The 26,607-nt window shown below is 43.5% G+C and overlaps 1 protein-coding gene across 3 annotated transcripts in view; it reads right to left on the bottom strand.

Annotated features, from left to right (window-relative positions):
• LOC140191648 (protein AF-10-like) overlaps nt 1-26,607 on the bottom strand; it is a 290,386-nt gene that overhangs the window by 63,960 nt on the left and 199,819 nt on the right. For all 3 annotated transcript variants that reach the window (XM_072249244.1, XM_072249246.1, XM_072249245.1), the window contains one exon: nt 6,744-6,922. In XM_072249244.1, the coding sequence (XP_072105345.1) occupies nt 6,744-6,922 (179 nt within the window). The remainder of the gene's footprint in view (nt 1-6,743; nt 6,923-26,607) is intronic.

The following is a 26,607-nucleotide window of genomic DNA, read 5'->3' as shown; positions in this document are numbered from 1 at the left end:
CTTTGAACTTTTACTTATTATCCCTCTCAACCCCATTCTCCTGCTTTCTCCCAGTAACATTTGACACCCTGATTAATCAAGAATCTAATAACATTCATTTTAAATATACCCAATGACTTGGCCTCCACAGCCATCTGTGGAAATGAATTCCACAGATTCACCACCCTCTGGCTAAAGAAATTGCTCCTCATCTCCGTTCTAACGGGACGTCCTTCAGTTCTGAGGCTATGCCCTTTGGTCTTGGACTTTCCCACTATAGGAAACATCCCCTCCACGTCCATTCTATCCATGCCTCTCAATATTCAATAGGATTCAATGAGATCCCCCTCACACTTCACTCCTTATTCGCTATTCCTTTTATTCCTAAGATCATTCTTGTGAATGATCTTCTCAGAACCGAAACCTTTTTCCATTGCTGCAATCATACTGCACAGGAACAGGCTCTTCAGACATATGTCTGTGACCATCAAGTAAATGAGCAGAATAGTAATGTGTGTATGTGTTACTCTGGATTTCCAAAATCAGCAGAATCTCTTGTGTTTATTGTTGCGTATTTAATATATCAGCAATATTTGAGTAATATTGTAAATGTATTGTTTGATTAAGCATTCTTTGTTGTTTGAATAGTTCGTAATGGTTATATGTACAAAGTACATAAATCACATATGTCATCACACCACTGCGTCGCGCATATGCTTGTCACTTAAAGGAAAAACGAAGTTAGACATGTTATCTCTCAGCTCCCTTTTTTTTCCCCTTTGATTAGTTTTAAGTTTTGGAGTTGCAGGACATAACAGTGGTGATCAGGAAGATTTAAAATGAACTATTAATGTACTTGAATTAATTTTTTCCAATATGTATTAATTGTTGTATTAACTGAGTCCTCATACTTCTTCTTTAAAAAATTAAATAAAATATTTAAAAAAAAGATTTAAAATGAACTTGAGACGACTACCTACCTGTTGAAGGGCAGCGAGATGTTAGTTTTAAAAAAAAGCAGCATGCTTTCTTTGCAAGAGGAGAAGACATACAAATTTTTAAAAAGCCAGGAAATAGATGAAATTCATGGATTCATAAACAATGAGTACCAGCTGATATAATCATAAATTTTAAAAGAGCAGAAATGGCTGGCTACATTGGAAAAAGTATGTTGGGCAGACAAAAATAAATGGATTGCACAGGGAAGAGAAAAAGATAAGAAGTCAAGTTGCAGTTCTAAAAGAGCACTAATCTGCAGTGTGTTAATGAAAAATCTGATAATGATGAGAATGACACAGGACCAGATAGCCTTCAGATTTACAACGTGAAAACTAACACGAGACAAGCAATATGGCTTACCAGAAGTGACTGGCAAATCACTTAAAATGGAATTGGTTAATGGCTAAGCTGTTTCAGTCATTCCACAAAATGATTTTGAATGGCATTTTCAAAGATACCGAACTGAAGCATGAAGATATCCAACTAAGAATATATAGTGGAAAAAAGATAACTCCTGTGGGAATGACATTCGTGACAGTGAAATACAACCAATAAGCCACATTGAGCTTGTATGTGATAAAAAAAAATAAGGAGGGTCCTATGAGCAGTTATGCAACCACTGATGCCAGACAGACGATCTCTGAAGAGTATTGATAATGGCTGGAGTCACCCGCCTTGTAAAGACACTGCCCAGAAGGAGGGGATGGCGAGCCACTTCTGTAGAAAAATTTGCCAAGAACAATCATGGTCAATGAGACCATGATCTTCCACATCATATGACATGGCACATAATGATGATTTAGATTTAGATTATGAGCACACTCAGTCCTCTTTTATTGTCATTTAGAAATGCATACATGCATTAAGAAATGATACAATATTTCTCCAGAGTGATATCACAGAAAACAGGACAAACCAAAGACTAACACTGACAGAACCACATAATTATAACATATAGTTACAGCAGTGCAAAGCAATACCATAATTTGATGAAGAACAAACCATGGGCACGGTACATAAAGTCTCAAAAGTCCCCGAGTCGATCAACTCCCGAGTCCCCGATAGCAGGCAGCAAAAGGGAGAAACTCCCTACCATAAACCTCCAGGCACCGTCAAATTTATATGAGTATAAATAACTAGAATCTATTCTGCGTGCATTAAGGTTATTGTATGAACTTCAAGAGGAAGGCTAAAAGCTGCTTGTAAAAGTAAATGCAAAGACCAAAGCCCAGTTGGATGAATTGAAGGTCAAAAAGAAAGGAATCAATGGAAATACAAGAATAGATTCATCAGATGATGCATAAACTCTTGTGCGCCATATACACAGGGAAAGCACTACAGCCTTTCTCATCAGATGATGGTGTAGATCAGGAAACCAAGAGGAAACATCAGATCGTAAAGGGAGCAATAGAAGGATTAATAAGAGGATACTCCAGTGAACGGAATGCACCTTCCCAAGATCAAGATGCACATCCTAGAAAGAAGGAAAAGGAAAAGAAAGAGGAGGATGATATACTGTAAGTGCTGTGGAAATGGAAGGGGATAAACAAGACCCAATTTCTCGAGAAATTAGCAAATTCAGAGATACTCACATGAAACTAGAAGAAAAAGGAAGGCAAGAAAAAGAAAGACAAGAAGTTGAAAGGGAAAGAGATAGAAAGAATATGAGTGAACAAAAGAAAGGTATGAAAGAGAGAAGGAATATGAGGGAAAAAAAATGATTAGATTAGATTCAACTTTATTGTCATTGTGCCGAGTACAGATACAAAGCCAATGAAATGCAAAGAATAGTGTTAGTTACAAAATAACTGCAAATAAAAAGTAAGTGCTACAGCACACAAATATAAAAGGACTGAGACAATACAATATGGGTGCAATACTGCTTAGCGCTGTGATGTGAGGTTCAGCAGGGTCACAGCCTCAGGGAAGAAGCTCTTCCTTTGCCTGCTGGTGCGGGAGTGGAGGCTCCTGTAGCGCCTACCAGATGGGAGGAGAGTAAAAAGTCCATGGTTAGGGTGAGATACATCCTTGATAATGCTTTTTGCCCTGCCCAGGCAGCGTTTATGGTAGATGTTCTCAAAGGTGGACAATTGGGTGTCGATAATCCGCTGGGCAGTTTTCACCACACACTGGAGTGCTTTGCGGTCCGACACGGGACAAATGCCATACCACACTGAGATGCAGTTGGTGAGTATGCTCTCAATGGTACAGCGGTAAAAGTCTGTCAGTATCCTGGGACAGAGGTGAGCTTTCTTGCTCAAAAAAAGGGATCGAGAGTGGGATAAAGAGAGAGAAAGAAGCTGGGACTGGGAGAAAAGCAAGGATTGAATAGATCCAGAGAAGATAACCAAGAAAAGGAGAAAAAAAGTGTCCAGAGCTGTCAAAACCACTTCCTGCAGTCTCAGACTATATTTATATATATATATAGTGGCAAGTATTTTGTTCATGATGAGACGAGAAGAGCTTGTTTATTGCAACTACCATTTTTATTGCGATGAGCACTGTAACAGACAGAGCGCAACAGCTCACTGAGAACTAATGCAGTCACATATAGACGGAGGAGGTAATTATAACACACCCTGGTTACATCCAGGGTGGTACACAAACACACAAGCGAGCAACTGTATAACCCAAGCTAAAAAACATGTCATCATAATTCTTCTGAACACGCACACCACGATTGCATCTTAAAATAAGAACAATAAATAGTGCTGGCTGCTAGGAATGTTGGGGCTAGCTGTTGACCACACCCTTGGAGCACCACACTATATACATATAAGTTGAGATGCATTGGAGTTTATAAGTAATCAGGAAGGAGTGTTGTGTGTACTTAACATATCAGTAACATTTGAGTAATACTGTACATATATTGTTTGATTAAGCATTCTTTGTTGTTTAAATAATTCACTATGGTTATATATATGAAGAATGTGAATGGCATATATCATCACATCACGCCACTGCATCATATTTGCGCACATTTCTTAAAGTAAAAACAAAATTAGACTCACATTCTGGACTTCCTTGTTTTTCTTCCAATTATTTTTATGTTTTTGAGTTACAAAATATAACATTTATGATTTATTCTTGGTTTGAGTTCCATATGAATGTGATATTATCTCATTACAGGAAGGATGTGGAGATTTATCAGGATGCTGCTGACTTTGGAGAAGGTCAGAAAAGACTGCCTGACTTCCACTTTCAGGATGTTCTGGGTTTTAGCCCCTTCCTTTCCAGTCCTAATGAAGGGTCTTGGACTAAAATGCCAATTGCTTATTCCCCTCCATATATGCTGCCTGACTTGCTGAGTTCATCCAGCATTTTGTGTGTGTTCCCCAGTTCTAAAATAAGGGCTGAATTGCTTCCCTTCCACTTTATGTGTACCAAGTGATTGACGGGATTGTAGACTCTGCCACAAGTAGGGTAGAATGACCATGATGGGTGGGTGGGTAGTTTGAGAGGTGGCACATCCCTTCTGCCAATCTAGCTGAGCTATGACTTGCTCCTAAATGACTCAAGATCCTCAGTGTAATTGTGGATGCTTCTTCTCCATTTTGAATGGTTAAAATCTAGACATTACCATTAGTTGTGAGATGTTACCATCTTTTTAAAAGAAACTTTGAGAACATCCTTGAATTGTTTCCTCTGTCCTGGTAATCCCTTGCCTTGACAGAGCTCAGAGTAAAATACTTCAGGAGCCTTTTCAAACAAGTGATTGATATGGTCCACCTGCTAGAACTGGTTGTCTATCATAAGGGCTGGGATGTTGTCCTGGGAGATAATGCTAACAATGATAGAACATAGAACATAGAACAGACCAGGCCTTTCAGTCCACAATGTTATGTCAACTTTTTAACCTACTCCAAGATCAATCTAACCTTTTCCTTCCACATAGCTCTCCACTTTACTATCCATCATCTAAGAGTTTTTTTAAAAAATGTCCCTAATGTATCTGCCACTACCAACACCCCTGGCAAGGCATTCAACACAACTACCACTCTCTGTGTAAAAAATGTAACTCTGTCATCCCCCATATACCTTCCTCCAATCACCTTAAAATCGTGGCCCCTCATATTAGCTATTTCTGTCCTGGGAAAAAGTCTTTGGCTTTATACCCTACCTATGTCTCCTATCATTTTGGACGACACAAAGGTTGGTGGTGTTGTAGATAGTGTAGAGGATTGTCAAAGATTGCAGAGAGACATTGATAGAATGCAGAAGTGGGCTGAGAAGTGGCAGATGGAGTTCAACCCGGAGAAGTGTGAGGTGGTACACTTTGGAAGGACAAACTCCAAGGCAGAATACAAAGTAAATGGCAGGATACTTGGCAGTGTGGAGGAGCAGAGGGATCTCGGGGTACATGTCCACAGATCCCTGAAAGTTGCCTCACAGGTGGATAGGGTAGTTAAGAAAGCTTATGGGGTGTTAGCTTTCATAAGTCGAGGGATAGAGTTTAAGAGTCGCGATGTAATGATGTAGCTCTATAAAACTCTGGTTAGGCCACATTTGGAGTACTGTGTCCAGTTCTGGTCACCTCACTATAGGAAGGATGTGGAAGCATTGGAAAGGGTACAGAGGAGATTTACCAGGATGCTGCCTGGTTTAGAAAGTATGCAATATGATCAGAGATTAAGGGAGCTAGGGCTTTACTCTTTGGAGAGAAGGAGGATGAGAGGAGACATGATAGAGGTGTACAAGATAGTAAGAGGAATAGATAGAGTGGATAGCCAGCGCCTCTTCCTCAGGGCACCACTGCTCAATACAAGAGGACATGGCTTTAAGGTAAGGGGTGGGAAGTTCAAGGGGGATATTAGAGGAAGGTTTTTTACTCAGAGAGTGGTTGGTGCGTGGAATGCACTGCCTGAGTCAGTGGTGGAGGCAGATACACTAGTGAAGTTTAAGAGACTACTATACAGGTATATGGAGGAATCTAAGGTGGGGCTTATATGGGAGGCAGGGTTTGAGGGTCGGCACAACATTGTGGGCCGAAGGGCCTGTACTGTGCTGTACTATTCTATGTTCTATAAATATTACACCTCATCTTTTGCTCCATAGAGAAAGGCCTAGCTCGCTCAACCTACTTTCATGTGATATGCCCTCCAATCCAGGCAGCATCCTGGTAAATTTCCTCTGCACCCTCTCTTAGTTTTAATCAGAAGGAGCTTATATGTTCTCCCTGTGACCATGTGGGTTTCTTCCAGATACTCCAGTTTCCATTTCACATTCTGTTACCTCTGCTCCACCCTTTTCTCCCATGATCCCTCCACTGTCCTCTCCTATCAGATTTCTTCTTCTTTAGCTCTTTATCTCTTTCAACCTATCACCTTCCAGCTTCTTACTTCACTACTCATCCTCCACCCACCATCCCTCTCACCTGGTTTCACCTATCACCTACCAGCTTGTATTCCCCCCCCCCCCCCACCTTCTTCTTCTGGCTTCTACCCCCTTCCTTTCCAGTCCTGATGAAGCATCTTGGCCTGGAATGTTGACTGCTTAATCCTCTCCATAGATGCTAACTGACCTGCTGAGTTCCTCCAGCATTTTGTGTGTGTTGCTCAAGATTTCCAGCACCTGCAGAATCTCTTGTGTTTATGATTTGCTGCTCCATTTTCTCCCACGTTACAAAGACATATGGGTTAGTAGGTTAATTGGTCACATGGGTGTAATTGGGTGGTGTGAGCTTATTGTTCCGCAAGGGCCTATTACCCTGCTGTATCTCTAAATAAGTAACAAACCAAAGGCTCACCTGGTGATGCTGCTCTTACCTGGGTGGAACTGATGGAGGCAGTGGCAGCCATACAGGTGGGCAGCGACGGACGACTGAGGTGCATCATGTGGGGGGCACGGTGATGTGGGAGGATGTTGGATGAGAGAGGAGTGCTGCAGCCAACTCCTAAAACGCCACCACTGAGCGACAGTGGCATCTCCTTATTTGCATAGATACCTAGCAGGCAGACAGAGGCACCACAGGTTGATATTTGGGATCAGCAACAGAACAGAACCCATACAGAAGTACAACAGATATCAATGCTAAGGTATGGTTCCACCAAGATCAATTCAATTAGAACAGGGTGGACAGCTGTCAACTAACTTAGGAGGTGGTGCATGTTAGGGAGTATTTTGGAGTTATATGAATTATAGCGGATACTAATTCAAGCAAGAACCAGTCTTCAGTTCTTAAGGTAAATTGCAAATTTCAAGCAGCAAATTCAACTTTAAAACACACATTTGCAAATAAACAATACTGTCTATGGAGCACAGACTGGCCCGCAGACTAAGAGATATCGCTTGCAAAATGATGACCATGAGACGTTCGCATATGCATTAGTCAAACATTAAGACAAAGGGGTTGTGTAAATTGACCTGCATCAATCCAAGTAATTATGGATTTAAGTAACTTGCACCATTGTAACAAGTTCAAGGAAGCTTACAGACCAGACTGATACTATCCCTTATCACATCAAATAGTGGAGTTGGGAGACTTGTGCACTCAGAGAGTCAGCTCTCACAGCACTAATCTTAGGCGTTTGCTTCTGTCTTTGAAAACTTTTAACACTCGGTGTCAATTAGTTTGTCCCAACAAAGGTATCTGAACATTCAGGGGTGTCTCCCTCTGTACAGAGATAATTCAACTGAAGACTTGTCAACCTAAAATATTGAAGTAAACAATGTCACTGTAACTATTGAAATTGTATTGAATCACCTAGCTTTGACTTTAAAGGTATAAATATGTGATATATTTTTGAGTTTGTGAGACTCTGCCGAGGGTATCTCCATAAGAAAACCCACTTGTTGTGCTGAATAAAGACTTCTAGATCACCAGCTTCAGTGTCTCTCCGGTGACTTCAATCACAGTCACCACAGTGTGGTCGTGGTTGGCCTTGAGTGCAGATGGTTTCATTATAGAAATGGTGAGGGGAGGGTGGTCAATATCCTGAAGGAAGTCTCTGCCCTGCACTCATCTCTATTGGGACTGGCTGCTTAGTTCTGTTAGTGGTGCAAGGTTACAGTAGCCATTTAACCTACCAAACTGCACGTCTTTGAGATATGCTAGGAGCTCAGAGCACACATATGGTCTACAAACTCCACACAGTCAGCACCAGAGGTCAAGATTGACAGAGCTGTGTGCTGTTTTTTTTTACCATCCTGCCATGGTACTGTCCTATCAGGAAATGTGGGATCGATCTCATGCTGTGGTCTATTACCTAATATGTTACTTTTTTTAATGAAATTCAAAAAAATCCCTATAACATTTAACTTTTTTGGAAAATGAAAGTTTGGAAATTTAAAATTTGCCCTTTTCTACTAACACACCAATGCAGAAAATAAAAAATAAACATCTAAAACAAAAATTATATGAAAAATCCAGGGTGCCTCACACTTCGCAAAGTACTGCACATTCATACTGTTGATATACAAAGGTGCTGGGAAAAGGCCAGCAACATCAATAAGATTCACATCCACCCTACTTATGGACTGTTTGTCCCACTCCCATCACAGAAGAAACTATGTGGCATCCACGTCAGGACCACTAGACTCAAAAACAGTTACTTCTCCCAGGTGTTGATCATCAGGCTGATCAACACCTCCACCTACTAGCCCACCCCACTATCCCCCACCATTTTATGTATTTATGTCACTTTATGTACATAGTCTTTGTCTATGGCCTAATTTTATGCATATACTGCCACATTTAAGGGTTACTTGTACATTGTGCTTTATAGAATTGCTTTTATATTTATATTTATTGTGTTTTTATACTGCATCGGATACGGAGAAACAATAATTTTGTTCTCCTTTACACTCGTGTACCAAAGATTGACAATGAACAATCTTAAATCTTGAATTTACGAATAGAGGACCCATACATCTCTATTACACGCTGATTGTAATGCTCTCAACTAAATCTTTAGTATCACACAGGCTTGTTTTAGCCCTGTCGTTAACACAGAGGCAATTGTCTGTAAACTGACCTCTACTTACAGCCCCAGCGATTGGAATTCAATCCCCGCTGCTGCTGTCTGTAAAGAGTTTGTACATCCCCATTTCACCACCCTCCTCTCCCCCGGATTCAGAATTCCCTGATAGGTTTATCAGTGAATGACTTATTTACTGTGGCTTCCAGTTAATTGGGACCCTTGGACCAGTAAATTTTGGCCCAGTTAAGCAGCCGCCCCAATTAGCTGAAGTATCATGGAAATAGTTAAAAGGTATTAAAAAAAGACAAAGTGCCATTTAACTGAGTAATAAATTATGTATTTAAATGAAGTACAGAACAAATTAGAACACTACCAATGCTACTGCAATACTATAAAATGGTGTATTAGTTCCTAATAGTTATTGATGGAGGAATTAATCCAGCGTATGCTGCTGTACTTAAGGTGTCCAGGAAGAGGTAGCACCTCCGGTGAAGGGGCTTGCTGTGTCCATAGTGGGGCAGCTCAATAATTTCACCACTCCTCTCTCCTGTTCCAACCTCACTCCCTCAGAACGCACTGCCCTCCATTCTCTCCGCACTAATCCCAACCTCACCATCAAACCCGCTGACAAAGGTGGTGCTGTAGTAGTCTGGTGGACAGACCTCTACCTCACTGAGGGCAAACGGCAGCTCTCTAACACCTCCTCTTACTTACCCCTGGAACAGGACCCCACCAAAAAACATCAAACCATTGTCTCCCGTACCATCGCCGCCCTTATCAACTCCGGAGACCTTCCATCCTCAGCCACTAAACTCATAATTCCCACACCCCGTACCGCTCGGTTTTACCTCCTCCCAAAGATACACAAGCCTGACTGTCTTGGTAGACCCATAGTTTCTGCCTGCTCCTGTCCCACCGAACTTGTATCTGCATACCTGGACTCCATTTTGTCACCCATAGTTCAGTCCCTCCCCACCTACATCTGCGATACATTCCATGCCCTCCACCTCTTCAATAACTTCCAGTTCCCTGGTCCCAACTGCTTCGTTTTCACTATGGATGTCCAATCCCTATACACCTCCATTCCCCATCAAAAAGACCTCAAAGTCCTCCGCTACTTTCTGTATAATAGACCTCACCAGTTCCCCACCACCACTACCCTCCTCCGGTTGGCGGAACTGGTTCTCACACTCAATAACTTCTCTTTTGGCTCTTCCCACTTTCTTCAGACCAAGGGTGTAGTTATGGGAACTCGCATGGGCCCTAGCTATGCCTGCCTCTTCGTTGGTTATGTGGAACAGTCTGTGCTTCAAACCTATTCTGGTACTGCTCCCCAACTTTTCCTTCGGTTCATTTACGACTACTTGGTGCTGCTTCCTGCACCCATGCTAAGCTCGTCAATTTCATCGACTTTACTTCTAACGTCCACCCAGCCCTCAAATTCACTTAGTCTATCTTGGACACTTCTCTCCCCTTTCTTGATCTCTCGGTCTCCATCTCTGGAGACAGACTGTCCACTGACATCTTCTACAAGCCCACTGACTCTCATAACTACCTCGACTAAACCTCTTCCCACCTCGCCACATGCAAAAATGCCATTCCCTATTCCCAGTTCCTCCGTCTCCGCCGCATCTGCTCCCAGAATGAGGCTTTCCATTCCAGGGCATCTCAAATGTCCTCTTTCTTTAAGGATTGTGGTTTCCCTTCTGCTGTCATCAATGATGCCCTCACCTGCATCTCCTCCATTTCCTGCACTTCGGCCCTCAGCCCATCCTCCCGCCACCACAACAGGGACAGAGTTCCCCTTGTCCTCACCTACCACGCCACCAGCCTCCGGATCCAGCACATTATCCTCCGCAACTTCTGCCACCTTCAACAGGACCCCACCACTAAGCACATCTTTCCCTCTCCACCCCTCTCCACCTTCTGCAGGGATCAGTCCCTCCCCACGGATCTCCCACCTGGCACTTATCCCTGTTAGCACAAGTGCTACACCTGTCCCTACACCTCCTCTCTTGCCACCATTCAGGGCCCCAAACAGTCCTTCCAGGTGAGGCAACACTTTACTTGTGAGTCTGTTACGGTCATCTATTGCATCCGGTGCTCCCGGTGCGGCCTCCTCTACATCGGTGAAACCCGACACAGATTGAGGGACCGCTTCATCGAGCACCTCCACTCCGTCCGCCACAACAGACAGGATCTCCCAGTAGCCACCCACTTCAACTCTGCTTCCCACTCCCATTCAGATATGTCCATACATGGCCTCCTCTACTGCCATGATGAGGCTAAACTCAGGTTGGAGGAGCAACACCTCATATACCGTCTAGGTAGTCTCCAGCCCCTTGGTATGAACATCGAATTCTCCAACTTCCAGTAATTCCCTCCCCCTCCCTTCCTCTATCCCTATGTCACTCTGCCCCCTCCCCCAGCTGCCTATCACCTCCCTCATGGTTCCGCCTCCTTCTACTACCCTTTGTGTTTTCCCCATTCCTCCTTCACCTTTCCTGCCTATCACCTCCCTGCTTTCCCTCCCCGACCCCTTTATCTTTCCCCTTACTGGTTTTTCACCTGGAACCTACCAGCCTTCTCTTTCCCACCCTCCCCCACCTTCTTTATAGGGCCTCTGCCCCTTCCCTCTACAGTCCGGACAAAGGGTTCCGGCCTGAAACATTGACTGATCGTTTCCATGGATGCTGCCCGACCTGCCGGATTCCTCCAGCGTGTTGTGAGTGTCACTCTCCTTTGGCCCTGCTGGACACTCAGCTCTCATCTGTAGCATTAAGTAGCTGCCTGCATGTGACAGCAGCCACAGCAGCTTCGACAAGTGGGCTAAACCAGGTGAGGGTAACCAGTGGGCCTCCTACCCCAGTGAGATAGGGACACGCCTGTCCTAGCATGTGAAGTCAGCTCCGGCAGACTGGGTGGATGAGATCTGCAGTGAGATCCAACGGCCAGGAAAGCAGCCTCCTGTCCCAATTAAGCAGCATAGTGTCCAAAATAACCAAAGGGAATTCCGGCAAATTTCTCGTTTAGTTGTTATTCTTTAAGAGTTGTCCCAAATAAGCAGCTGCCCCAATTAACCAATGGACCAGTTAACTGTAATGCACTGCATTTATTTTATTAAGAGGTACAGTAGTATGAAACAGGCTCTTCCAACTCAATGAGTCTGTGCCCACCAATCCATCCATGTGATCAATTAACCTACAAACCCATACGTCATTGGAATGTGGGAGGAAACCCAGAGTTACGAGGAGAATATATAAACTCCGTACAGACAGCAGCAGGAATTGAACCTGGGTTGCTAGCGTTGTAATAGCGTTACGTTAACAGATATGCTGCCATGTGTTACATTCCTTATAACCAGATGGTGTGTTGCCATTAATGTGGCCCTCTAGGGTGGTACACAACTACAATAACTGAGAGCCTTCCTCTCCCAATCTACCCCTTCCCATTCCAGTAGTGGAAGGACATAGAATGCTACAGCATGGTACAGGCCCTTCGGCCCACAGCGTTGTGCCTTCCTTTTATCTTACTCTAAGATCAATTTAACACTTACCTGCTACATAACCCTCATCATTCTGTCATCTAAGAGTTTCTTAAATGTCACTAATGTATATGCATCAAGCACCAGCCCTGGCAGGATGTTCCATGTACCTACCGCTCTCTGTGTAGAAGAACTTGCTTCTGATATTCCCCCTATACTTTCCTGCAATCACCTTAAAATTATGCCCCAATTTATTAGCCATTTCTGGCCTGGGAAGATGTCTCTGGTTGTCTACTCAATCTATGCCTCTTATCATCTTGTCATTTCTCTTCCTCTCCAAAGAGAAAAGTCCTAGTTCGCTCAACCTCTCTTCATAAAGCACACCCTTTAATCCAGGTAGCACCCTGGTAAATCTCTTCTGCACCCTCTCTAAAACTTCCACATCCTTCTATAATGAGGTGACCAGAACTGAACACAATACTCCAATTGTGATCTCATCAGTGTTTTATAGAGCTGTAACATTACCTTGTGCCTATTCAACTCAATCTCCAACTAATGAAGGCCATCACACCATATGTCCACCATACTGTGATCCTTCTCCAATGAGCCCCTGTGGTGGCTGCACCAAGCTTCAGTGCGTCCCTCAGCACGTACTCTTGCAATTGGAATGTGGCAGTCGGCAGTATTCTTCTACAGATCGGAATGCAGTGAGCCAACACATGCTTTGTACAAGAGCTACTGCTCTGGAGTTCTATTGTGTGTGAGCCAATGCATTGTGCTGGGCTGTGCCTGCAGGTCATGTGTGCATAATATAGTTTCCAAATCAATGCCACCACACAAGTCTCTCTGTGTATCAGCTTGCTATATGTATAGGCCTCTGGGAGCAACTGTATAAACTTTGTAAATAATGCAACTGCTGGACCACTACAGGAATTGTGTTTTTGTTGGAAACCTCGTGCAATTGTTCACATAAATACCATATGTATGATGGAATATACAAACCATCTTACCTACATCTATGTCAGTTAAACCTTTAAAACTTCTCTCTAAACAACTCTCAGCTTTCAGCTATCCATGGTAAAAAAAACTCCCGTCTGTTCAGGTTCTCTGACGGGAGTAGAGTGAGACAAAGAGGGAGGAGAGAGGGAGAGAGAGGGGAAAGGGGAAGGGGAGGAGGAGGGGGTGAGAGGCTGAGAGAGAGAGAGAGAGAGAGAGAGAGTGTGCGCAGAACAGTGTGTGTGTGTGTGTGTGTGTGTGTGTGTGTGTGTGTGTCTGTAAGAGAGGGAGTTAGAGGAAGAAAAGAACTGGGCCAAGAAGAGACAGACAGAGGACAGAGGGAGAGCAAAAGGTTCATGGATGAATGGAGTTGGGGCAGAGAGTGAGAAAGAATGAAAGGTCTGTGTGTGTGTGTGTGTGTGTGTGAGGGAGAGAGCGAGAGAAGGAGAGACAGAAGGAGGGGAGGAGAGAGGGGGGAGAGAGGGGGGAGGGGGGAGGGGGGAGAGAGACAAGGAGAGAGGGGTAGTGAAAGAAAGGGTGAGAAAATGAGAGTGAGAGTGATAGAAAGGGACAGAGAGAGGTTGAGTGAGAAAAGGAGATGGGGAAAGAAAGAGAGAGACTAAGAGAGAAAAGCAGAGAGAGAGACAGACAAATAGAGTGAATGAGAGGTTGAGAGAGAGGGAGAAACAAAGAGAGAATGAGAGTGAGATAAGTGATAGAATGAGAGAAAGACAGATAGAGAGAGATAGATAGATAGATAGAGATGGGGAGAGAGAGGAGAGAGAGAGGAGAGAGAGAGAGAAGGGGAGAGCAAGAACGAGAGAGAGAGAGAGAGAGACAGACAGAGACAGAGAGAGAGGGAGGGAGGGAGGGAGGGGGAGAGGGAGAAGATTCAAAAAGATTCATACACAGCTGGCCAGAATGCATGCATGAGGAAAATTGGTTCTTCTCCCATTTCTAATACGATCCTTGGACATGAAAACCTGAAAGTTTTCCAGCACAATTAAACTCATCTTCAGGACCTCCTGTTGCATTAAGGGCACTTTATCTTACAGACTCAGTAAGGAGAATGTAAACACGGAGAATCTCCATGTTGAGACCACAACATTATTCTACACAGAGTTACCTCCATGACCACCCAACAGTGCTGAAAAGGAGGGAGGATCACAGAAAGATGTAAATAAAAAGTTTAAAGGCCTTCCTCCATCATTATGTGTCTTATTTATTTTATTTAAAGATATAGCATTGCACAGGCCCTTCCGGCCCTTTGAGCTGTGCCGCCCAGCAACCCACCGATTTAACCTTACCCTAATCACAGGACAATTTACAATGACCAACCGGTACATCTTCAGACTGGAAGGAAACCGGAGCACCTGGAGGAAAGCCACACGCACACGGGAAAGTACAAACTCTCTTACAGAGGACGCTAGAATTGAACTCCGAACTCCGATGCCCTGAGCTGTAATAGCGTCGCACTAACAGCTACACTTCCATCTGGATTTCCAGCATCTGCAGGATCCCTTGTGTTTGCAAAGTAAGGAAAAGCACTGAGGGGGAAAGGAAGAGAGTAAAGATCAAGTGAGGTAATCACTATTAAGGCTGAACTTCAGATTCAAGCACAGGGACTTCCTATGTGGTGACACCACACCCTGGAGAATGCCAGACTGTAAGCCATTAAACTCACTCAAAATTAGCTGATGGGTGCTGGGGTGAAATGTGGCATCCATGCCTCGTGCTCTTATTTTTTACAAAACTATAAAAGCTTATTCACTCATAAAATATACAAAATGCAAACATCAGGGATTTACAAGACAGTTAACAATTTCAAATTAAAATATGGTTACCACTATACATAAAACACTCGATTACCTGGCTGGGGGGGGCACCATTCCCAGAAATACATCACTGTACCCATAAATGAACGCATGTTCCATCTCTAAGAACACCCAAGCGCAAAGGTTAACCATGGAAGAGGTGCAGGCAGTTGGCTCGAGCACAGCCCTTGACTGGCCACTGCCTGGACCTGTGAATGGCCTTCTTGGCTAAGCCCACCGTAGATCCCTCAAGCGACCCACCCTCTCTCCATTATAGGGTTGCCAACTGTCCTGTATTAGCCGGGACATCCCGTATATTGGGCTAAATTGGTTTGTCCCATACGGGACCGCCCTTGTCCTGTATTTCCCCCGCTAAGGTAGAGCGTTCCTATGAAACCGCTCGCAAGCTGAAATGTCGTAAAGCGAAGAAGCAATTACCATTAATTTATATGGGAAAAATTTTTTGAGTGTTCCCAGACCCAAAAAATAACCTACCAAATCATACTAAATAACACATAAAACCTAAAATAACAGTAACATATAGTAAAAGCAGGAATGATATGATAAATACACAGCCTATATAAAGTAGAAATAATGTATGTACAGTGTAGTTGGGAAGATTAAGCCAAAACCGACTTGTAGGAAAAAAAATCGGCACTTACACGCATGCGCACATAGGTGCCCGCGCAAGGCTTCATGGTCATGGTAGACCTTCTCGAGGTAAACACAAGTGTCCCGCATTTGATTGCTACTTTTGTCCCTTATTTGGGAGTGAGAAAGTTGGCAATCCTAATACTGGGTGATCATATATCAGGAGCGCAGGGCTGCAGTGTAGCCAAACCTTGAGGAACAGCCCCTTCAGATACTCAAACAGGGACAGTAACCTCTCACACTTCATATAAACATGGTACACAGACTCCTCCCAGCCACAGAAAGGGCAGGTGGACAAGGTGTCAATGAACTGGCTGAAAAATCTGTTGCACGGCAGTGCCCGAGAAGCCAGAAACAGAGTACAAAGTAACATTTGAAATGGGTGGCATGGTGAATATTGACTCTAGCTGCTACCTGTATTTGTGGACACGAGATCCTGTCAATATTAATTCAGTAGTTTCAGAGAGTGATAGCAAAGGGAGTTGAAGCAAACAGGGTACACACAGGCAGCAGAGGAACAACATTATTTATTTATTAAAGTGCAGGCTTTCATTCAGAACAGTTGGGTGTGCAGCCATTGAACCTGCAGTAACCTGGGTACAGGAATCCTAAACTTTCTGAGAGATCTACATGGAATCATGGATTATCCACTCTAGGCCTCACAATCTACCTCAGTCCAATCTTGCACTTCATCATTTACCTGCACTCCACTTTTTTGGTAGCTTTTACACTTTATTCTGCATGGTTATTGTTTTACCTTAATCTAGCTCAATACATTGTGTAATGATATGATCTGTATAAAAGAAAGATTAACTTTATTTGTCACATGTACAGTACTGTGCAAAAGTCTTAATGACATAAAAAAATTCTGTAAAGTGTAGATGCTTTCAAAAATAATGAAATGAAGTTTCTTAATATCAAAAAAATTACTATAAAGAGCAGTAAACAGGAAAAAACTAAATCAAGTCAATATTTGGTGTGACCACCTAAAACTGCCTTTAAAATTGCATCAATTTTCTTAGGTAAACTGTGGTGCAGTTTTATAAGAAAATTGGCTGGTAGGTTGTTCCAAGCATCTTGGAGAACTTGCTACAATTCTTCTGCAGATTTTGACTGCCTTGCTTGCTTCTCTCTCTCCAAGTAATCCCAGACAGCTTTGATGTTGAAATCAGGGAGCTGTCGGGGCCATACCATCTAAAACCATATAAGCCTAAGACTTTTTTGTATTGCTCTGATCTGGGCCGACATTTACGTGCCGGCTGGCACCTAATTAATTAGCTTGTTTATTTCGGCTTTTTTCTTAAAGATGGGCTGGGTGCGTTCCGACTACTGCTGCACCGCTGCATTCTTTGCAGCAATGTATCAGTCCGCGGCCCGGAGATTGGGGACCATTGATGTAGGGTGTTGTGGAAACGCTTGCCTGGTGGTTTTAGTGGTAATTTTACAGTTTTAGACCCTAAGACATCTCTAAGTTACAAGGTTGGAGGCTTATTTCCACTGACAGCTAGTCCAACATTCCTGTTACATCTTTTCTGAGTGTCCTTCAAGATGTATTAATCTGATGATTTAGCAGGAAACAATCTTGATTCTGAGTCAATGGATAAATATGAGTTTTATTTGCTACATGTGCATTGAAACAAGGTCTCTACACCTTATGTTCTCAATATTCATTGCTTATTTATTTGTTGCTATTATTTCTTTTTATCTCTTTTGCATTTGCAGTTTCTTGTCTTTTACTGTGGACAGCATTCTAACTGGCTGCATCGCCGTCTGGTATGGCGGTGGGGGCACTACGCAGGATTGAAATAAGCTGCAGAGGCTTGTGAACTCATGGGCACTGGCCTCCCCAGCATCCAGGATACTTTCAAGGAGTAACACCTCTAAAAAGGCGACATCCATCTTTAAAGACCTCTATCACCATTGCTACCATCAGGGAGGAGGAACAGAAGCCTGAAGGCACACACTCTCCAATTCAGGAATAGCTTCTTCCCATCTGCAATGAGATTTCTGAATGGATATTGAACCTATGAACACTACCTCACTACTGACTGTAATTCTCAGTTTTTATTACTATGAATTGCATTGTACTGCTGCCACAAATCAACAAATTTCACAACATATGCCAGTGATATTAAACCTGATTCTGATTCTGCTTTTGGTTGTTTAACTGTCCTATTGGATGTGATTTTTCATTGATCCTATTGTGTTTCTCGGATTTATTGAGTATGCCCACAAGAAAATGAATCTCAGGGTTGTACATGGTGACATATATGTACTTTGATAATAAATTTTCTTTGAACTTTGAAGTTTGAAATGCGCTGCTTGTAATGAATCAAATCAGCGAGGCCTGCAAGTGTTGCCGAGCTTCAGGAACCATTATAGCCTACCCATAACTTACTATCCTAACCCTATGTCTGTGGAAAGTGGGAGGCAATCGGAGCACCCGGCGGACACCCATGCAATCACTGGCATAATGAACACACTTCCTACAGACAGCGGCAGGAATTGAACCCCAATCAGTAATCACTAGGGCTATAATAGTGTTACACTATCTGCAACACTACCAAGCCACTGTTATAGGCTTGAGTCCCCTTACATAATTCTGAGTGAAACTCCCGGAGGGGCAGCAGGGAAGCACTACATGGGTCTATCCAATTAATGGAAATATGGAATTCTCAGTCTTTCCTGAAGAACTCATTTGTAGTATCATACATACACTCAGTGGCCACTCTATTATGTGCTGCCTATATCTAATAAAGTGGCCACTGAATGTATGTTTGTGGTCTTCTGCTGCTGTACACATCCACTTCAAGTTTCGACTTGTGCATTATTCAAAGACGCCCTTCTGCACATCACTGTTGCTACGCATGGTTACTTGAGTTACTGTCGCCTTCCTGTCAGCTTCGATCAAGACAAATGAGCAGAATTAGGCCATTCGGTCCATCAAGTCTGCACCACCATTCCATCTTGGCTGATTTATTATCCCTCTCAACTCCATTCTGCTGCCTGCTCCCTGTAACTTTTGATGCCCTGACTAACCAAGAACCAATCAACCTCTGCTTTAAATATACTCTATGACTTGGCTTCCACAGCCATCCATGCAAATTAAGCCATAGATTCACCACCCACGGCTACAGAAATTCCATCTCATTTTTGTTCTAAATGAACGTCCCTCTATTTTTAGGCTGTGCTCTCTGGTCCCAGGCTCATGCACTATAAAAAAAATATCCTCTCCACATCCACTCTGTCTTGGCCTTTCAATATTTGGGAGGTTTCAATGAGATTCCCCCTCATTCTTCGCAACTCCAGCAAGTATAATCATAAAGCCATCAAACACTCCTCATCCATTAAACCTTCCATTCCTGGAATCATTCTCCTCTACATTCTTGCCAAAGCTACAACCTCTTTTCTTGGATAAGGGGCCCAAAATTGTTCATTATACTCCAATTACAGTTTGACCAATGCCTTATAAAACCTCAGCATCACATCCTTGCTGTTATATTCTAGTCCTCTCAAAATGAATGCTAACACTGCATTTGCCTTATCACCGACTCAACCTGCAAATTAACCTTTAGTGAATCCTGCACAAGGATGCCCAAGTTGATTTGCACCTCTGATTTTAGAATTTTCTCTGCATTTCGAAAAAAGTCTATGCTTTTAGTCCTTCTACCAAAATGCATGATTATCCACTTCCCTCCACTATATTCCATCTGCCAATTCTTTGTTCATTCTCCCAATCTGTCCAAGTCCTTCTGCAGATTCCCTGCTTCCTCAACACTAGTTGGCCCTCCACCTATCTTTGTATCATCTGAAAACTTGGCCAGAAAACCATCAATTCTGTTATCCAAATCATTGACATATAACATGTAAAGAAGTCGTCCCAATACTGACCAGTATGGAGGCATGGCTTGTCACAGGCAGCCAAACAGAATAGAACCCCCCCCCCACCCACTTAATTCCCACTCTTTGCCTCCTGCCATTCAGCCAATCTCTTCCATGCTAGTATCTTTCCTGTAATACCATGGGCTCTTAACTTGTTAAGCAGCCTCATGTGCAGCACCTTGTCAAAGACGTCCTGAAAATCCAAGTAAGCAACATCCACTGACTCTTCTTTGTCTATCCTGCCTGTTATTTCCTCAAAGAATTCAGGTTTGTCTGGCAAGATTTCCCCTTAAGGAAATCATGCTGACTTTGCCCTATTTTATCATGAGGCTCTAAGTACCCCAAAACTTTATGTTTAATAATGGATGCCAACATCTTTCCAACCACTGAAGTCAGGCTAACTGGCTATAATTTTCTTTCTTCTGCCTCCCTCCCTTCTTAAACAGTGGAGTGACATTTGCAATTTTCCAGTCCTCTAGTGATTCTTGATGGATGATTACTAATGCCTCCACAATCTCCTCAGCTACCTCTTTCAGGATGCTGGTGTGTAAACCATCTGGTCCAGGTGATTTATCTACCTTAGCAACACACACAAAATGCTGGGGGAAATCAGCAGGCCAGGCAGCATCTATGGAAAAGAGTACAGTCCATGTTTCTGGCCGAGACCGCAGTGCTTGGATTTCCAGCATCTGCAGCTATTCTCTTGTTTGTGACTTATCTACCTTCAGATGCTTCAGCTTCCCAAGTACCTTCTCCTTGGTAACAGCAACTACGCTAACTTCTGCGCACCTCCCCCCCCCCACCCGCCGACACTCCTGAATTTCTGGCATACTGTTAGTGTCTTCCACAGTGAAAACTGACGCAAACTACTTATGAAGTTCATCCACCATTTATTTGTCCCCCATTTTTACCTCTCTGGTGGTCCAATATCCACTTACACCTCTCTTTGATATTATTGGTTAGTTTAGCTTCACGTTTCATCTTTTCTCTCCTTACGGTTTTTTCAGTTGCCTTCTGTTTGATTTTAAAAACCTCCCAATCCTCAAACTTCCCACTAAGTTTTGCAATATTATATCCCTCTCTTTTGCTTTTATGCTGTCTTTGACTTCCCTTGTCAGCCACAATTGTCTCATTCTGCCTTTCGAATACTTCTTCATCTTTGGGAAGTATCTATCCTGTGCCTTTTGAATTTGCCCAGGAACTCCAGCCATTGCTATTCTGCCATCATCCCTGCTCGTGTCCCCTTCCAATCAACTTTGCCCAGTTCTTTTCTCATGCCTCTGTAATTCCTTTTACTCCACTGTAATACTGACACACCTGACTTTATCTTCTCCCTCTCAAACTGCAGGGTGAATTCTATCATATTATGATCACTGCCTCTTGAGGATTCCTTTACCTTAAGCTCCCTAATCAAAATTTCATTCATTACACAACACCCAATCCAGACTTGCCTTTCCCCTAGTGGGCTCAACCACAAACTGCTCTGAAAAGCCATCTCATAGGCATTCTACAAATTCTCTCTCTTGAGATTCAGCACCAACCTGATTTTCCCAATCTACCTGCACATCTAAATCCGCCAGGGCTATTGTAACATTGCCCGTATTACGCGCTTTTTTGATTTCCCGTTGAAATTTATATCCCACATCCTGGCTGCATAATCGAAGGCCTATATATAACTCCAATCAGTTTCTTTTTAACCTTGCAGCTCATAATTCCACCCACAAGGATTCTATATCTTTCTGTCCTATGTCACCTCTTTCTAAGGATTTGATTTTATTTTTTACTAATAGCGCCACCCCACCCCTACTGCCTACCTGCCTGTCATTTCGATGTAAGGTCCATTTTTGGATGCTAAGCTCCCAACAACAATCTCCTTTCAGCCACGTCTCATGATGCCCACATCATACCTGCCAATCTATAACAATCCTATATCCATCACCCTTTTTGAGTTTGCCCCCAATGCAAAATGCAACTCATCCTACTGACTGCAATTGTGCCATATCATCTGCCTATCATTCCTTGTAGTCTCACTGCACAATGTATTGACTAGTATACACCTCCCTGTCCATCCTCACAGTTTTACTGCACACTGCATTGATTTGATTATCAATTGCACAATCCTCTGCCCTATCATTTCGGTTCCCATCCCCCTGCCGACTTAGTTTAAACAGCTCTAGCAAACCTGCCCACAAGGATATTAGTCTCCCTTGGGTTCTGGTGTAACCTGTCCTTTTTGTACAGGTCATACCTTCCCTATAAGAGATCCCAAAGATCCAGAAATCTGAAATCCTGCTTCCTGCTCCACTTCCTCAGTCACACATTCATCTGTACCTTCATCCTATTTCTGCCCTGACTAGCCTGCCTCTCAGCCCCTTCCCTAACTCCCTGTACTCACTGCACCTCTTCCCCCTTTCTACCTATGTCATTGTGCCAATGTGCACCATGATCTCTGGCTGTTCATCGTCCCTCTTCAGAATATTCTGCAACTGCTCTGAGACATCCTGAACCATAGCAGCTGGGAGGCAACGCATCATCCTTGCTTCTTTCACTGCCACAGAATCTGCTGTTTGGCCCCATAACTATCGAGTCACCTATCACTACCACTCTGCCTGACTTTACCCTTCCTTGCAGAGCCTTGGAGCTGGGCACTGGCCTGGCTACTGCTGCTGTTGTTCCCTGATAGGTCATCCGCCTTCCCAGCAGTATTCAAAGCTTGAGCCAGTCTGGCCATTCTCCTCTGACCTCTCTCATTAAAAAGGTGTTTTCATCCACAGAAATGCTGCTCACTGGATGTTTTTTTTCTTCCTCGCACCATTCTCTGTAAAAAGACTGTAGCCCATTCACTTCAATGTGTTGTCCATTTAGAGATGCTCTTCTGCACACTACTGTTATAACACAAGATTATTTGAGTTGCTGTCATCTTCCTGTCAGCTTTAACCAGTCTGGCCATTCTCCTCTGACCTCTCTCAGTAACAAGGCATTTTCAACCACCCAGAACTGGATGGTTTTTTTTTGTTTTTTGCAACATTCTCTGTAAAGTCTAGAAATTGTTGTGCTTGAAAATCCCAGGAGATCAACAGTTTCTGAGATACTCAAACCACCCAGTCTGGCACCAACAATCATTCGATGGTCAAAGTTCATTAGATCACATTTCTTCCCCATTCTGATGTTTGGTCTGAACAACAACTGAATCTCTTCACCATGTCTGCATGGCTTTATACATTGAGTTGCTGCCATATGATTGGTTGATTAGATATTTTCATTATCGAGCAGGTGTTCAGCTGTACCTAATAAAGTGGCCACTGAGTGTATTGGTACAATATAGTGCTTCCCCTATCTAGACTGGTCAACCCACGTCCTTGGATCCAACATATACTTTCACACATTCCCCCTACACACTAACATCTGGGTCCCAAATTGATCCCCCAACACAGACCACTCAGCTTTCAATCTCTTACCCCGACCATTACTATACACTCACATTGGGTTTCTGGACATCCTCTCCCCAAATAGGCCAGGAAACACACACCGCTGCTGACCTCACATATACTTACGTACTGACCTTCTGTACACTTACCTGGGTGCTAGGTAACCTTCCCAACACAAACTACCTCAAGTGACACCCCCTTTCATCCTGACATAGTTATATAACAACATGGTGCCCTCAGGCACAAAGTCTGGGTAGCACATATCCCCTCTGAACCCACATATATTTCTGGACATTCCACCTCCTCTCTACCTCCCACACTTACATCCCGGTCCATACTTAGTTATAAGAAAATAAAATATAGGAGTAGAGTTAAGCCATTCAATGCATCTGCCATTCAGTCATGACCGATTTATTATCCCTCTCAATCCCATTCTCCTGCCTTCTCCCAGTAATCTTTGAGGCCTTTACTAATCATGAACCTATCAACCTTCACCTTAAATATACCCAATTTGGCCTCCTCAACTGTCTGTGGCAATGAAATCCACAGATTACCACCTTCTGGCAAATAAAATACAGGTGTCCCCCACTTTTCGAACGTTCGCTTTACAAAACCTCACTGTTACGAAAGACCTACATGAGTACCCTGTTTTCGCTTTCAGAAGGTGTTTTCACTGTTACGAAAAAAAAGCAGCGCGCGATAAAAGGCAGCGCACGCCCCGAGCAGCCGCTCTCCCCGGATTCTCGCCGACATTGCTTAAACACGTGCCTGTGAGCAGTCGTTTGCAAGATGAGTTCTATGGTATTGGAAAAGCCTAAAAGAGCTCGTAAGGGTGTTACACTTAGCATAAAGCTAGACATAATTAAGCGTTTTGATCGTGGTGAACGAAGTAAGGACAACGTGAGTTTGGGTTGTGGAAGTTGACAAAGATGATGTTGAAGAGGTTTCGGCATCCCATGACCAAGAACTGACAGATGAAGAGCTGATACAATTAGAAGAAAAAAGGCTAACAATCGAAACTGTATGAGTAATGATAAAGTACGACTTTAATTTTGAAAGGGTATGTCGGTTTAGGGGATGTTTGAAGGATGGTTTGAGTCCTTACAAAGAACTGTGTGATAGAAAAATGCGCGAGGCTCAGCAGTCAAGCAAGCCTTCCACATCAGCCACAGCAGATGACGAACCTCGACCTTCAACATCGAGGTGGGCAGAGATAGAAGAAGATGAGCTGCCTGCTCTAATGGAAACAGGCGACGAGATGACACCCCAGTGTCTCACCACCCCAACCCCCAGGCCACGGACAGATACTGATTCGCGGAGAATGCAACGGTAGCCAGGAGGCACACAGCACATCTTTAAGAAAAAAGCCAAAATAAACATGCTAATTAATTAGGTGCCGCCGACACGTAATTGTCGGCCCAGATCAGAGACGACGCAATCGGAAATTGGCACTGATCTGGGCCGACAATTACGTGCCGGGCAGCACCTAATTAATTAGCATGCTTATTTCGGTTTTTTTCTTAAAGATGTGCTGTGTGCCTCCCGGCTACCGCTGGACCCGTGTCCCTTGCGGCAACGTATCGCTCGGCGGCCTGGAGGGTGAGGGCCACTGCACCAGCCAACCTGCGACGACTCAGTCTAACGCACCATCATCAGTGTGCTCGGCGCTGTCTTTCCGATTCCGGTAAGTGATACTACACTGTACATACATTATTTCTACTTTATATAGGCTGCGTATTTTGTAGCCTCCAACCTGATGGCATGAACATCGACTTCTCTAACTTCCGCTAATGCCCCACCTCCCCCTCATACCCCATCTGTTACTTATTTTTATACACACATTCTTTCTCTCGCTCTCCTTTTTCTCCCTCTGTCCCTCTGAATATACCCCTTGCCCATCCTCTGGGTCCCCCCCCCCCCCTTGTCTTTCTTCCCGGACCTCCTATCCCATGATCCTCTCGTATCCCTTTTGCCTATCACCTGTCCAGCTCTTGGCTCCATCCCTCCCCCTCCTGTCTTCTCCTATCATTTTGGATCTCCCCCTCCCCCTCCAACTTTCAAATCCCTTACTCACTCTTCCTTCAGTTAGTCCTGACGAAGGGTCTCGGCCAGAAACGTCGACTGCACCTCTTCCTAGAGATGCTGCTTGGCCTGCTGCGTTCACCAGCAACTTTCATGTGTGTTGTGTGTATTTTTACGTGTTATTTGGTATGATTTGGCAGCTTCATAGTTTAAAGGTTACTGGAGAGAGTGTTTTTGCCAACAGCGCTTGCGTGAGATTTTCTGCTGACGGCACTTGCGTGAGATTTTCGCTACAGAGAACAGTTCAGTAATGATTGTGGAAAAGTATTTCTACTTTATATAGGCTGTGTATTTATCATATCATTCCTGCTTTTACTATATGTTACCGTTATTTTAGGTTTTATGTGTTATTTGGCATGATTTGGTAGGTTATTTTTGGGTCTGCGAACGCTCACAAAATTTTCCCATATAAATAAATGGTAATTGCTTCTTCGCTTTACGACATTTCGGCTTACGAACCGTTTCATAGGAATGCTCTACCTTCGGATGGCGGGGGAAACCTGTACCTCATCTCTGTTCTAAATGGATGTCCCTCTATTCTGAGGCTGTGGCCTTTAGTCCTAGATACTCCCACAATAGAAAACATCCTCTCCATGTCCAATCTATCTAGGCCTTTCAATATTCTATAGGTTTCAATGAGATCTTACCCCTTCCCCTATTCTTCTAAACTCTAGCGAGAACTGACCCAGAACCATCAAACGCTCTTCATAAGTTCACCTTTCATTCCAGGGATCATTCTTGTGAACTTCCTCAGAACCCTTGACAATGCCAGCATATCCTTTCTAACCCTAACCCTAATGCGAGGGCCCAAACTGATCACAATACCCCAGATGCGGTCTTGATGAATGACTTTCGAAATCTCAGCTACATCTGAAATTACACCCCAACTAACTAGGAGCTATGCCTCCAAATCCTAAGCATTCCTTATTCAAATCAACAGCCCCTTACGTAAGTATGTCTAATAACCATAAACACCCACACTAGCTTACACCCCCAAAACCCCCATTCCAACCCTATCCAACACCCCACCAACCCAGCCAAAACCCTTAGTCAACACTCCACCAACCCAGACAACACCCCATACAATTCCCAATTCCATCTTCTCCATCCCAAGGAAGAATCTTTAGGGTGAGATGGGGTAAGTCTTTAAAGAGCAGATACCAACAATGGCAGATTAGCATACTGAGATAGAGTAGAATTATTTATCTTTCTGCAGGGGATAACGTATTTCTTCAGATGGGTTCACTGCTGGATTTATTTAAGTAGAATAAACACTGCAATAAAAACGGTTGTTTTAATACTCTGAACCTCTTCAGGCAATTGAAATTATGAGTTCATTATCCACCTGTCACAGTACTAATTCCCTAATTGAA

Source organism: Mobula birostris, chromosome X (assembly GCF_030028105.1).
Source record: "Mobula birostris isolate sMobBir1 chromosome X, sMobBir1.hap1, whole genome shotgun sequence".
Lineage (NCBI taxonomy): Eukaryota > Metazoa > Chordata > Chondrichthyes > Myliobatiformes > Myliobatidae > Mobula > Mobula birostris.
This window is presented reverse-complemented; position numbering and strand designations above follow the sequence as displayed.